The sequence below is a fragment of the Poecilia formosa genome, unplaced genomic scaffold, assembly GCF_000485575.1.
Source record: "Poecilia formosa unplaced genomic scaffold, Poecilia_formosa-5.1.2 Scaffold2258, whole genome shotgun sequence".
Classification (NCBI taxonomy): domain Eukaryota; kingdom Metazoa; phylum Chordata; class Actinopteri; order Cyprinodontiformes; family Poeciliidae; genus Poecilia; species Poecilia formosa.
This window is the reverse complement of record NW_006802197.1, coordinates 6397-20848: the sequence shown is the minus strand read 5'-3', so window position 1 is coordinate 20848 and position 14452 is coordinate 6397. Positions and strand designations below refer to the sequence as shown.

The window sequence follows — 14452 nt, the reverse complement described above, 5'->3', positions numbered from 1 at the left end:
CCATTCCTATTCTATTGTTATAGCCACTAAGCATATTTAAATATGCTGAACTATGTATTAAAAACATACTTAAATAATACAATTGTTTATAAATGTTGCTTTGATAGATGTTTGAATATGGTTTCCAGTAACAAAAAAGTGTGTTATGATCGATTAAATGCGGTCATACGTCATTGTGCTGCTAAACACATAACGCTGAGTGGAGTGGCGTACCGCTCCAAAATGGCCGCCCTAAATCTCGTCAGCGACAATAGGCGAGAGCGGTACATGAGGCGTCTATCCTTATATTATGTCTATGGGTCAGCAGACCAGTAAGTCATACTCGTTGGAAAATGTCAATCTCTGATTGGCTGACATGTAACATCTTGTATCTAGGCATGTGACGTAAGGTGGTAAAACTGCCAGCCAGCTGTGTTGACAGGCTCCTTATGTTTAAAAAAAACTATTTAGTTGCATTTTTTAAAATTGTTGTTTTGCCAAGCTGACTGGTCAGCTGAAGGACACGTCATACACGCTGGAAAATGTCAATCTCTGATTGGCTGACACGAATTCCCAAGCCCCTGAAGCTTCTGGAACTTTCTGGAACTCTCTGCTTCCGAGTCTGCTACGGTCAAGGTAAGATGTGTTTGTGCTTTCTCCATAAAATATATTTTAATTTTTAATTTGATTAGAATATTATTGTAACTGCTTACAATTGTTAGATTTAATGTGTTCTTTGAGAAAGGTGGTGAATTTTAAAAGTTTAACTGTTGTGGAATATTTCGTTGTGGCTCTGATAGCGTACTTGCTAGCTTAATGGGCGGGAAGGTAAATGTTTTTATGTCCACAAGATGCTAAAGAATAAAGTGCTGTGGTGTTTTTAATTATCATGTAATTTTGTTCGTATCTTTATAGGTGGTATATAGTCATATACCGGCATTGTGTGAGATATTTTTCCACCTGGGAAGGTTCCGTTTTTATTTTTGCTTGTGTTAGAAGCACAGCAGTGGGCAGATCCATATGACTTCATACTAATGCGAGTTCACACCGATTCGATTTGAGCGTGTAGGGTGTCTGGTTTACATTGAAAGTTTATGTAGATGCGTGTCATGACGTGTTTCGCGTCATGACGTGCTTCGCCAAGCTAACCATACGCTGTCGAAGCCTTTCGGGTGTTTTTGACGCACATTACCATAGGTGCGTAGGCTGAGCGCACTTATGTGGTATGTAGATGATAGCTTCATTAAACTAAATTTATTCTAATACTGGATTTAGAAGTAGCAAGTCAGAAGAATTTGAACTTCATCATTGTATTGAAGAAAAAAATGTTATGTGTCTTTTTAGTTATTTGTATAAGCCTTTTTAAATTGAAATGTATTTTTCTTCCCATTACAGCTTTTCCCTTGTGCGAGACTGTGCGATTTGGAGGTTTTCCACTGCTACTTGCTGCGAAGCTCATCTTTACTGACTACGGCATTTTATTAATCCATCGATACATATTCATATAAGTTTCATCACATTTTAACATTCACTAACACACATAGATCTAGTGCTCCAAACACTGTTTAATTTTATATACGTTACTTTATTTGATTTTTATTTGTAAATAACCACCTGTCCCCCCCAGTTGTCTTCTTTTTTACTGTGGTTTTACAGGATGCCACGCAGAGGACGACGCTCGGAGGCGGCGAAGGTGCGATGGAGGAAGCTGGAGAGTGTGCCGGACGTCGCCAAGGTATATAAATTATACATTGCAGTAATTATTTTTTCTTACAGTAGTTCTTCATGTAGTTTTCACTTTAAGCATGATTATAATTGTTTCTGTGTTTACAGCCGGGGACACCACCGCTCACGTCCCGGGCTTGGAGCCCCACTCAGTCTCCGCCGAAGAAGGTATAGCTGTCATTTTACATTTTACTAACTTATTGTTGGATGATAAGTTATTTGCTGTACTCATTCCATTTATGTCTTTAGACGCCGCGACTGCTGGAGGGTGCCCCGCCCGACCAGGTAAGTTCATGACAAGTTCAGGATCATTTATTTACAATAACTTAATCCAGTTATGTTTGTGGTTGATCTAAACATTTTTCTAAATAATTTTTTTGTAGATGTCGCCTGCCGTGGTGCGCCAGGAGGAGCCCCGTGCGCCATCGACCTCTCCTGGGTCACGTATGTGGATAAAATTTGTGTTGTTTTGTTGTTAAATTTTCAGAGGCATGAAAGCGTAATCTTGAAAATTTCGCATCTCTAAACAGGCCGTGGGACGGGGCGTCGCCATCGGGTGGAGACGTGGCCAGCTTCCCGGGTGACCAGACGTAGCTGCAAGTTGGTTCTGCCTACTGCCGAGGCTCTGGAGAAGAAGGTACTTTTTTTGTCAATCTCATACGCAAATCTTGGTTTGGATGATAAAATCAATTATAAACTTTAATGTTTGCTGTTATTTTTCAGTTTGCTCTTTTGGTTGGTGATTCTCATCTGCGTGCTATTGTGGATGGGTATTCTACCATGCCAAAGGGCGACTTCTCCTTAGGGTTGCTTGCATCCCCTGGAGCCTCTGCGGAAGAGTTGCGGCTTGAAGTCCAGAATACACTTCTGCCTCGGCCCCCCGAGGTGATCTGTCTTCTGGCTCCAAGCAACAACTTGACCGCCAGCAGGACCTTCGTGGAGGCCGGACGGGACTTCGACCGTTTGTTGGCTACCGTCTGCACACTCTCTGCTAATGTAAGTATAATATCCACTGCATTTATTCATGATCAAATATATCTGAAAAAAAAATATGGTGTATGTTAACTTGGTTCATTTGTTTGGATTGAAATTTACAGGTGGTTGTTGTGGACTTTCCACCACGCCTTGTCGTGGAGGAAAGTGTGCAACAGCTGCTGCGGCAGGAGTATCGCCGTGTGGCTGCTCAGAGAAGTAAGTGACGTACACAGTTTGTGTTTATACTAAAACTTCAGCAAACTAACATTGTATGGGACTATTGCAATCCCAATTTCTTTTTTTAAGTTTTTATATATTATTTGGAATGGTCAGGCGGATATGACATTTTGTGCTGCATGGTTATCAATACTGAAACTAGAATATTAAAACGTAGATGTGTTTTGAGTTCACTCCTGTTAAAGTTGATTTTGATACACAGATATGTGAAAAACTGACTTATTTTTCCTGTCGTATCTACTTTATCACAAATGACTACATTGTAAGTGTGACTGACATTAAGAATGACATTTTGTTCTTTTTCTGTCTAGATGTTCGGTACCTGCCTGTTACTGAACATTTCCCCTTGAGCAGCCTGGCCTTGTGGAGCAGGGATGGCGTAAGTTAAATTGATTTTTGTAATTTTAAAAAATATTATTTAGGCGTACTGTATTTTATAAAATGTGTTTAACTGTTATAGGTTCACCTGAGCGACCATCCTGGGATGGAGGTCCTTGCTCAGTTGCTTCAGGTGGCGGTCTGCTCGCAACTTGAGTTAAGTGCACCGAAATCTCCAGCTCCCGTGACGTTGGCTCCTCCCCCTCCTGGGACGGCTTCCCCCCCCCCGGTGAGACGTCCCCTGCCCCGGCTGGTCGTGGTTGGCGAGGTGGCTGCTCCGCGTCGTTCGGACCCCTTCGACTGGACTGTGGTTCGTGGTGGCCGGAAGGTACTGGATACATTCTTAGCTGATTTAAGCAACATTTTTCATGTTTAACTCTTAAAAGTCTATGAGTTTGTATATTTGTCTTTTTAACATGTCTGTTTTGTGTCCACCTCCCTGAGTCTTCATTTCAACTTTTGTTTAAAGTGCAGATTATAAACTACATCCCATTTTTTAATTGTGTTGAAGCCAAGTAAAACTGGAGTTATGCTAAACTAATTAAGTTATCTTTTCTCAGAAGATCATGTAAATGTTAAAAACCATCTATGTTGAGAATGTGAAAAGAAATTAGCTTACAAATGTAATATATGAAATGCAACATGAGATCCCTTTGTTATTTGAAATCTCACATCTTCAAACAATAGTTATAGGCTGTATTTTGTTGCCAAGAAATGGGGGAAATTTGTGTAAGTAGCTGTGAAAAGAGCAACTATTACAAACGGGACCAGAGTAATGGCAAAAACAGTGAGATAGTAATATTGATTGGTGTGACAGAAATCTGTCACACACACTTCATAATTAAGACGTTGTTTTTAGAATAGAATATGCTTCACTGATGCCCAAGGGAAAATCGCTTATTTGCTGAAAAGGTAGTTCGTCCAAGGTGTAAATATTAGTTAATACAAATTAAACCATAAGCAATATGACATTCATGGAAACGTATAGGAAACTGAAATTGTGAGTAGTTTAAAACATTGACTACATATAAAATAAATAAACAAATAAATAAGAGTGCACTTATATAAATTAATGTATAAACAAGTCCAGAAAAATTTGGAGTAAACACGCTCACAAGCTATTCATTGTATGTAAAGAATTATGTAGCTAATAAATGCACAGCAGGTAGGTTTGCAATTTTTTAACTGGAAGACAAAGAGGGAAACTTGCAGCCAGAATCTGAGGCACAGTGGAGATTGAGATGACAATGATGGGATTTTTATTAGAAATTTAGAGAATCGGAGGCATAAAGGGTAAGATGAGGTTATGGTAGGGTCAGAGGCAGCTACTCAGAGATCCAAGCGGCGCTGTGCAGCTGTAAGGAGTCGATCACCATGGTAGAGCCACTCCTCCAGCAGCTAGTAAGCACCTTCAAGCCATGGTGAACTCCAGGAGTTAAGGTAGAAAACCTTTGTGAGTTTGTGAGTGAAAAAAATAAATATTTTTCCAACTTGAATTTGATGTAACTCATATATTTGCAATAATTCATAAGAAAAAAATGTTCAGTTTTATACCGATAAGATTGTGCTCGAGAAAATGTAATATAAGTATAAATATGATTTCTGTTGAGGAAATTCAAAAATAAAATCAAAGTTTCTTAAAAATGACTATAAATATATACCCTGGTCCCACAGGGTTTATTGCCACTGAAATTTTTTTTTCATGTTTACAGACATCGCTCGAGGTCCAGGGTGGTGATGGCTGTCCACACGCCACTGGGAGGATGGTTGACCATCAGGTACGCTTTTCTTCATCTCAAAGCAAAACTTGTTATGTCCTCAATGTACAAACGAATCTATTATAAGCTATTTCTTTTATTTTATAGGGAGACCTGTTGGACTCTTCCATCCCCCCGAATCCTGTGTGGTTCAGCCCAGCGTTGCTGGAGGAGATGGACCGGATCGTTCCTGCGTCTGGCCGTGACGCTCCGCTACCTACATGTTCTCCGAAGGGGAAGAAGGTATTTTAATTCTATTTTTTTAAATAACTATTTGATTTTGATGTGCCACAATTGGTTTTAAAAAATTTATTTATTTATTTATTTTTTATCAGAAGACGAGTCCGAGGCGTCGTCCGGTTTCTGATCCCTCCAAGCTGAGTCCGGTGGAGCAGCAGGTATGACACTGTTTCAGAAAATATATGACAGACTTTAAGATAATGAAATGTATGAGTGCACTTTGCACCAAGTTGAGGGCTTCTGTTGATTTACAGATGGAGGGAGCGCCGAGAGAGACCACCAGGCCAGCTCGTCGCCAGGCACGGAGACCGGTCCCCCTGATGGACGTCGAGGCCCCCGCCGAGTCCTCTCCCGTGCCACTGGAGGACCAGGTTCAGGATGGGAGCTGCCAGGTAACTCCTTCCTACCATCTCAGTCACAACAAATGGGTGGAACATTGCAACATGTGTAAAAAGTTGGCATATATGGTTCTGTGTATGACAAAGGCGCAAAAGATCCTGTCACTCACATGAGCAAAAAAGCTACAAAATTTTTTTAATTTTTGTTTAATCTAATATAATTTCAAAAAAATAGGGTTTTTGTTTTTCAGATTGGCTAAAAAACTTAGCCAATGTTACAGATTAATTTCTAAAGTAAAGAAAAGTTCATTTGAGATGCACAAATATGAACATATGGATTTATTTGGTAATCCGATCCGAAACTGCTGTGTAATGATGGTATTTATCAATATGTTACTTTATTAAAATTTTATTTCAGTTAATCTATTGATCATCAGAATAATTGATTTCTAAACTGCCAAAAACGTGTTTACATCAGGCCTTGCTGGTGGTAGGTAGTCATTAGTTGAATATTTGTATAAATACTGAAATGTCATCTGTATAAATACTGAAATGTTATTTTTTTGAATGTTACAGGCTTCTGCGCTGGAACCCGGGATCAGCGGTCCACCTGTCCTGTTGGTGAGTGCTACACATTCCCAGGCCGACAGGAGGTATGCTCCATTTTCCCGTAATCACCAGTGCACATGCATGGCGCTCACATTTTTAGCTTACCACAATGAGGGGTTGCAGTTTGACACAGTGTTGCTTGACAGAGTGATTGAAAAAGGAGATGAACTTTATACCGGCGTTAAAGAGCAACTGATCAGGGATGGAACATTTCATGACAATCACTTGACGTTTGAAGAGATGCCTGACCATGTACTGACAGATGAAAACATCTATGCAGTACACACCACTGGTCTGAGGGTAGGCCATGTTTTTGCTCAGAGCGGGAGCCCTCAAGGATCTCGACAATTGGGTTTGCCTCTTGCCCTGCAACTGGAATGTCTGTCGGAAAATGTCACCCATGCTTTTCTCTTGGTGACTCCAGAGTGCATTGCAGTTTTCAGGGACAGAAGCGGTCGGTTTGGAGTTTTTGATTCCCATTCAAGAAATTCAGCAGGCCTGCCCCTCCCCAGTGGAACTGCAGTAATGATGACTTTCTGCAATCTGTCTGACATGGTCAACCATCTACTGAAGCTCTTTCGAAACCGCGGCCCCAATGCCACCTATGAGTTTGTGCCAGTAGGTTTTGTCAGGGATAATGATGACCCTTCTCAAGATGTGGCTTTTCAGAACATTTCGCCTGTAGCCACACAAGTAAGTCCAACTGATAGAAAACTAGAGAGCACGTCTGATGGAGACGAAATGCCTCCTTGGCTTAGGGAAATTGCAAATGTAGTAGAGGAAAAGGCTCCAACTGTTCAAAATGTGTCAAAAGTGCCAAAAGCCACAAGAAGAAAAATTAGGAACAGGGTCAAAATACAACTAGGACAAAATGTAGCAAATAAAATGAAACAGAGTTCATCTGAAAAAGAAAGATATGCAAAATCTCATACATTTAGGACCAAAAAGCTACAGGCCTTAAAAGAAACATATATTCTACATCAAGCACAGAGGAAGAATCAGATCAAGAATAGATACAGGATAGATGCAACTTTTCGAAAGAGACAAATTGATTATATGAAGAACAGATTCAACTTTATCCCCAGCTTCAGAGCCAGTCATAAAGCCTACATGGCTGAATATATTAGGAATCGATTAAGAAATGATCCTGTCTTTAGAAGCAGACAAAAATCGTACATCAGGAATCGATTCAGAAATGATCCTGTCTTTAGAAGCAGACAAAAGTCATACAACAGGAACCGATTCAGAGATGATCCTGAGTTTAGAAGCAGACAAAAATCATACATCAGGAATCGATTCAGAGATGATCCTGAGTTTAGAAGCAGACAAAAATCATACATCAGGAATCGATTCAGAAACGACCCAGTCTTTAGAAGCCAACACAAAAAAACAATGAGTGAGTATATGAGGGGAAAGTATCACAGAGAGCCTGATTATCGGTTCAGACATAATAAAAAGTGTGATGCCAACAGGAGAATCAGGCTATCTAGGGAAGCAATTTCCAAAAATCTCAAATTGCAGCATGCTTTGCGGATCAGAAGGAAATACAAAAGAAATGTACACTTTCACCTTGAAACTCCACGCCCCCTGATGAGTGACGAAATGAAAGCTGCAATACAAAACTTTTATAAGAACATTCAAAACGGACCCACATATGTTTGCACTTCTTGTCACAGAGCTCTTTTCCCCAATCAAGTGAAGCACTGTAAAAGAGATAAATATACCAAGAATATGCGTGTGGTAGCTGATTGTCTAACAGGTACGTATGTTCATGTGTGTGGATCTGCTTGCTCAACCCCATGTTCTGTACCCAAAGAGAGGATGGGGGAATGGATCTGCTACACGTGCGACAGCCATTTAAGCAGGGGAAAGATGCCATCGATTGCTGCTGCCAATAACCTTCATTTAGCTCCTGTTCCCACAGAGCTTGCAGAATTGAATGTACTTGAAAGGCAATTAATTGCAAAAATTCTACCTTTTGCAAAAATAGTTTCCTTGCCCAAGGGACAGCAAAGGGCAATACATGGAGCAGTTGTCTGTGTTCCTTCCGACATGGAAACCGTTGTAAACAGTCTTCCGAGGCCCCGTGCGGAAGCCCAGCTTTTACAGGTAAAGCTGAAGAGGAAAACAAGATACAAAGGTTACCAATACTTTTACACAGTCAACATGAAAAATGTTTTAGCTGGACTGAGAAAGCTTAAAGAGAGTCATCCGGATTACAAAGACGTAAGTATAGATGAAGGTGCCACATTTGAGGATTTCCAAGAGGACCAGCCAGATGAGGACTTGGATACGAAAGCAGAGGAGACTGAAATGGATGCAGCAGCAGACCAGCAACCTGATCACATAGGGGCAGAGCATCAGGCACTTCGACCTGGTCTGATCTTGGACACTTGCATGCAGCCTCCTGACATAGCACAGGAAGTACTGTCTTATGGAGAGGGAATTTTTAGCATTGCGCCGGCCCAGGGGAACAAGCCCATCTCCTTCTTCAGTGTTCCAAGGCTTGAAGCCAAAGCGTATCCTGTACATTTCCCCACAGGAATAAACACGTTAGATGAATCCCGCCGTGTTGNGTTTTTCAATAAGAGACGATCGTATGCATATGGCGAGGGACAGCCATATTCTCAACAATTTATCAATAAAGCAAAAATAAGTAGTATGCTATAGGTAAATGTTATTTAGTTTTTTTAAGATTAATTATTGTACTGTCAACAAATTAAATTTAATAGATGTTCTTAGTTGCCAGAGGAACACAGTAACATCTTCCTTAACTCAGTTGGTCAAACTCACAAAAAACGAGGATGGATGCTCTTTGTTAAAATATTTGATGCAATGTCATGTTGTTTTAGCCAACAGTTGAGACAGAGATTTTTTTGTTTCACCACTATTTACCTGCTGTTATACCTGCCATACAAAGTATTTTTGAATGACTTTCTCTTAGTCTCCAGTTCATCTCACCAAAGAAACTGAGGACATGAAAAGTTAAAATTTGAGATGTTTTAATTTGAGATGAGTTAAAACTCAACTTAGAATGTTAAGTTTTTCAGTGATCACCAGGCTTAGCAAGTTTCTGGGGGGAACCTTGCTTCACCAAGACAAAACCTGGACATTTCTTTTTCAAAGATCGGGACAGTACTGGAACCCCTCCGTTACAATGATAAGACATTTCTTTTATTTGAACGTGATTCTGAAGCTAAAGATTTTTTCAGCAAAAGACCGATTGATATCTGTTGTGCACAAGCTCAAGTAGTTTGTTATTCCTTAGTAATGGAACAAAGAAAGTTTCTTTCATCATCTGCAATAATTTCCATTATTTTCTGAGATACAACTGCAGAAGGAAGGTAAAACTTAACTCACTATTGTTCTTTATTAACTGAAAGACATACCTTTACAATGCAGCTCTTTTTAACATTTTATATGAATCAAAAAAAATGTTGCTCTTATAACAATTTTGTTAGAATTATCTTTTATCACTTTTACATTAGTATGTTACTCATTTAAAGGTTCAGTCTTCTCAACCAAAAGGAGTTTTTTTAAAACTCTTTGTAAAAGATAATTGAGCTTTCCTTAACTTCGAGCATCTTTTTTATAGGTTTTCTCTTAACTTTCTCTAGGAGATCTTCCTGAGATACTCCTTAGTTCTAAACTTTTCTTTTTGTAATTTAGTTACGTGCGGTGAGGTTCATTGCTGGTGAGGCACTGATTTACATGCATGTTATTTTACGTATGGAATTTTCGCGCATGCATACAACGCTGGGGTACAAAAAGACTAATCTTTTACATGTTATCCATATCCGCGTTATCTCAGTGAAACTTCTAAATTTAGGTATTAATTTCATGCTATGATCCACAGCAAAGGGAAAGAGGTATTCTCCACGCTGCACGCAGACTCGTTGCCATAGCAACTGACAACAATGCCACTTCATGTTTTAGGATTTAACTTAAAAAAAAAACATTTAATAATTTTGCACACAGAACAGAATATTTAGTATGTTGTTGTAGTCTGTTTTAGGCTTAATGTTTTATTAATAAATAATTCCTGTGGTAGATAAGCTATCGCTTCTACTTTACTGAATGTGGTGAAATTATTTTTATTTATTTATTTATTTAGACATACAAACTGTAGCTTACAAAACGCACATTTCATTAACAAAAAAAACAAAGCAAAACTAAAGAAAAACATGTTATTGCTCTCTTACCTTTACTTCTCTATGAAATCCCTGCACCGTTAGTTTTGCACAAAAATATCCATCCATTCAAAGCCAAGTCTATCCTTTGCATGTCTTTTGTACTCTTTTTGAGAATCATCAAAGTTTCTCGAAGCAAAATCTTTAGCTGTTGTCTTCTTCTTCCTTTATTTATTATTTCCTTCTTCTATTGAAAATCCACTTTCCAAAAGTCTAACTTTAGAAATGTAGTCTTTCATGTTGACGTCGAAAGAGAGGAGAAAACAAATCGCTTTACTTTACTTATTTACTGTATGGCTAGCTCCATTTCTAGCTCACTTCCTCTTACTCTGCAGTTGTGGAGTCACAATATCTGGGGTCATGAGCGCCCCCAGCGATGAGGGAAGAGAACTGCCTGCCTCCCCTGGAGTCTTCTCTACCATTTCTTTTCGCTCCTCCGCACAGAAAACACGGTACGTACACATTTTCTTTAAAAAAAAAATTCTACATTATATACATAAGCTAAATTATGGAAAATCAGTCTATACGTTAAATGTTTTTTAGACATTTTATTTCTAGCGTACAGACAGGACGAACTTCTACTCATAGAATTGCAGATAGTGCATTTAGCGAGAGGTTCTACAATTCCAGGTGGGGCTCAGTTCGTTCCTGCGTTACTGGCTTTTCTTCTCAGCATTTTAATGTGAAAATACAAAAATCCAGCTTTTTTTAAGAAAAAACTAATCAGAATTTGTTAAGCTAAGTAAAAAATAGATACTTTATAGTATAAACCACAGGATGAAAATAGCAATATACATTATTTTATTATTATATATTATTTTTCCATTATTATAGGTGAGGCAGAGTCTTATTTGCTTCCGCTTACCGCACATCACTGGTACATACATCTGTATTTACATATTACATACATATTTATGTACTACATATGTTTAAGTAGTATTTACAAACTACATACATATATATACTGCAGTATATAAAAATACAGACTGTGGTATATTTACATTTATATAATTTTTTAAGTATGAACAGTCACTTCTTAAATTTTTTAAATACCTATTGGTAAAGGTAAACTTTAGATTTTCTATAATATATAATTATTTATTTAAAATTAATGTTATTTTTTATTATCAGTTATTAATTTATTTTTTTTTCTTGTTATTTTTGTAAATAATATCAGTGCCATAGTCACAAGGGTCAAAGTTGAAAAGGGCGTTATTAAAAGTCGAGGTCTAAATGGCCATCCCGACGCGCAGTCTTTCTCTTCTCTGTGCGTCAGCGCTCGCTATAAAGTCATATAGCGATAGCTAGCAAAACTACTACTAACCCTGCACACACCACGAACTCTAACAAACACACTTATAGTCTAAAAAACCCATCGAAACACTCTTAGTAAAATCCACAGCATCACTGTGCCCTAGTCTCTTGCCGTAGCCAAATCCCCCCCCCCTGGTCACTTTCCGCGAGTCTCCATTCTACCTAGCAACAGACCGTCAACACATTTTTATTGGTTGTTTCGAAATGTGGTACATTTAGACCTCACAAAATAAGGCGGAAATGACCGATCTTATTTCTGGCTTTATTTTGAAGTAAATAACCACAAAACCAATATAAAAACACCACTTTTATAAAGTTTGAAGTCCGTGCTGTCCAACAGACTTGAAATGAAAACTCGGTATGCGTCCATGTTATTACGAAGCCTTATTAACGCGTCACATGCTTGTACGCCATACGGCGGGCATCGACTCCACAGGGAGAGGAAGTCTTATCATTCATCACAAAGTCATGTCCAGTTAAATTTCAGAAAGAGTGCGGGTATTTCTCTTAGTCCCGCCTATTTTTGCTCTAGACCTATATATTGTCAGATTAGCTTGCAGACATTTCCTTTTCCTGTACGGTACAGTCAAGTAGGTATTTCACGGTATAATTTTAGTACTAAGGTAAAGTTGTTATTGTGTTTCGTCTTTGTAATTTTTTTTCAATATATTTTATGCTTTATAGAAAATGGCAAATTATTCTCCAGCAAAGTTGAAGTTTACGGAACCCGACCTTAAGGCCTTGGAGAACGCGGCCCAACTTGCTTCAGTAAGTATACTAGTTGCTAATTAATTTTAAAATATATTTTCTTGGGAAGGTTTTCTATTAGGTCTTTTAGCTTTAAGTAGTTCAAATCTTGGCAATTATTCTGTAGTATAAAAACATACTAGTTAATTTTTAGTTCGGAGAATTCCGTAAATTTTACGTGGAGTGGGTACATGTCACCTACAAAAGTAAACTTCGTCATTATATCACGTTACACGCGTAAGATAGGGGTAAGACAACTGTAATACTGGGGGAACAGAAGAAAGAAATGAAAAATGCAATTTGTGAGGGACATCCGAACAGCCGTAATATTAGAGGACAGATTTATGGCGGTTTAAAATAAACCTTAGTTTCCGGGTCAATACGGGAGGGTTCACAATAATTAAAAGCTCTAAATTATGGTGGTGTACATAAAACTAAAAGCGGGGGGAGGAAGATAATTTAAGGGCTTTTACGTTAATCCGCGTTTCCCCATCAGATACGGTTCCCCCTATGTTTTTTTACCGTTTCTCAACGCCCAGGTTGCAAAATATGCGCGTGCTCGTTATTAGCACTGAGAAAGCACGCGCGTAGCAAGAACGGGCTTCTTTGGTGCGGTTTTGTGGGGATCTATGGACACTGTAAAAGCTCAAATATGTTTCGGCAAAGTTGTCACACTTCACGTTTTAACATGAGAGTAATAGTAATAATCGTCGTTATGAGGACTAAGAAAGCACACGCGTAATTTTCCGCTTGCGCGGTGCAATGCGGCAAGAATACTCAAAGGGAACCTTATCTGATGGGGATACACGGATTTATTTAACAGGGGCATCGACATATTTTTGAACAAAATGAATCAGGGATTCAAAATGAATCAGGGATTCGAACACAGGTAACACTAGTAGCCATACACGGTAGTTTTTAACAAGCTTAAGGTGTTCTCTTGCTGTTAGCCAGTCATTTTAACTGATTCGGTTAATTTGGGGCAAAACTATGTGAATTTTTTTTAGCATTTTTCCGGGTTGCTACACAATTTTAACAAACATTTGTATAGGTTTGTGCAATAGTAGCATTTATTCGCTTACGTACATTTGTAAACTAAGTGGGAGCCTCTCTTCGTTTATGTTGCATTTCAGTGTGGCTTTATGAAATTGGTTAGAAAGTGTTACTGATGAATATTTCTAACTTATATATCTTAAATTTTTATATTTTTGTTAATATTTGGTTCATGTTTTTGTAGTTGCATAGTTTAATACTTCATCTGAATGTAATTGTTGAATTTATGCAAATAGAAAATTAATTTTAAATATTATATTCTTTTTATTTTAAATGAAATGGTTTACAATGAGGCTTTCCAGTTTGGTAGTTGGTAGAGCTGTTTCCTTTCAGCAAGAATGTTCTGGGTTTAATTCCCAGTCCCGTGTTTTTATGCATGGAAATGGAATGTTACATCTGTGCGTGGTTTGTTATTTCTGGGTATTATGGATTCCTTTCACAGTCCAAAAACATCATTTTCATGTTAATTTCCTTTATTTAAATTCTCCCTAGGTTTTAGTGTAGAGAATTTTTAATTAAGGAAGAAAAATAAAATATCTTTCAAACTGTAATTTAATGCATATTAATTATTCTTAGTTAAATGTTGTAGATATTTCTTAACTTCAAATATTTTTCAATTATTTTTTATTTTTCACATTTTTAAAATAATTTTTTATGTAATTTATTATTTTTAAATGTACAATTATTTGTTTTGTTTTAGTCACATGTACAATTGTTTCCTTGTTTTTATCCCACATCATTTGACAGTGATTTTTTTGTAGCTTTTAATAAACTTATTTTCCTTTTCGTACGATTGCAGTCAGTTGTCACGTTTTTCAAGTATTTGGCTTTCTTAAAAGATGTTTATATTTTCAAGATATCTTTTAAGTTATAATTTATTTTTAGATCTTTTTTTGAACTTAAAGTTTTA

The 14452-nt window shown here is 37.9% G+C and overlaps 1 protein-coding gene across 1 annotated transcript; it reads left to right on the top strand.

Moving 5' to 3' along the window:
* Positions 1-1540: 1540 nt before the first annotated feature.
* On the top strand, positions 1541-6165 carry LOC107835388 (uncharacterized). Its single transcript, XM_016667743.1, has 13 exons — positions 1541-1714; positions 1813-1872; positions 1954-1989; positions 2088-2148; positions 2235-2341; positions 2428-2700; positions 2802-2895; positions 3228-3295; positions 3377-3622; positions 5007-5072; positions 5160-5294; positions 5387-5449; positions 5546-6165. The coding sequence occupies exons 1-13, from the start codon at positions 1637-1639 to the stop codon at positions 5801-5803; spliced, it is 1545 nt and encodes a 514-aa protein (XP_016523229.1). The 5' UTR covers positions 1541-1636; the 3' UTR covers positions 5804-6165.
* The last annotated feature ends 8287 nt before the right edge of the window (positions 6166-14452 follow it).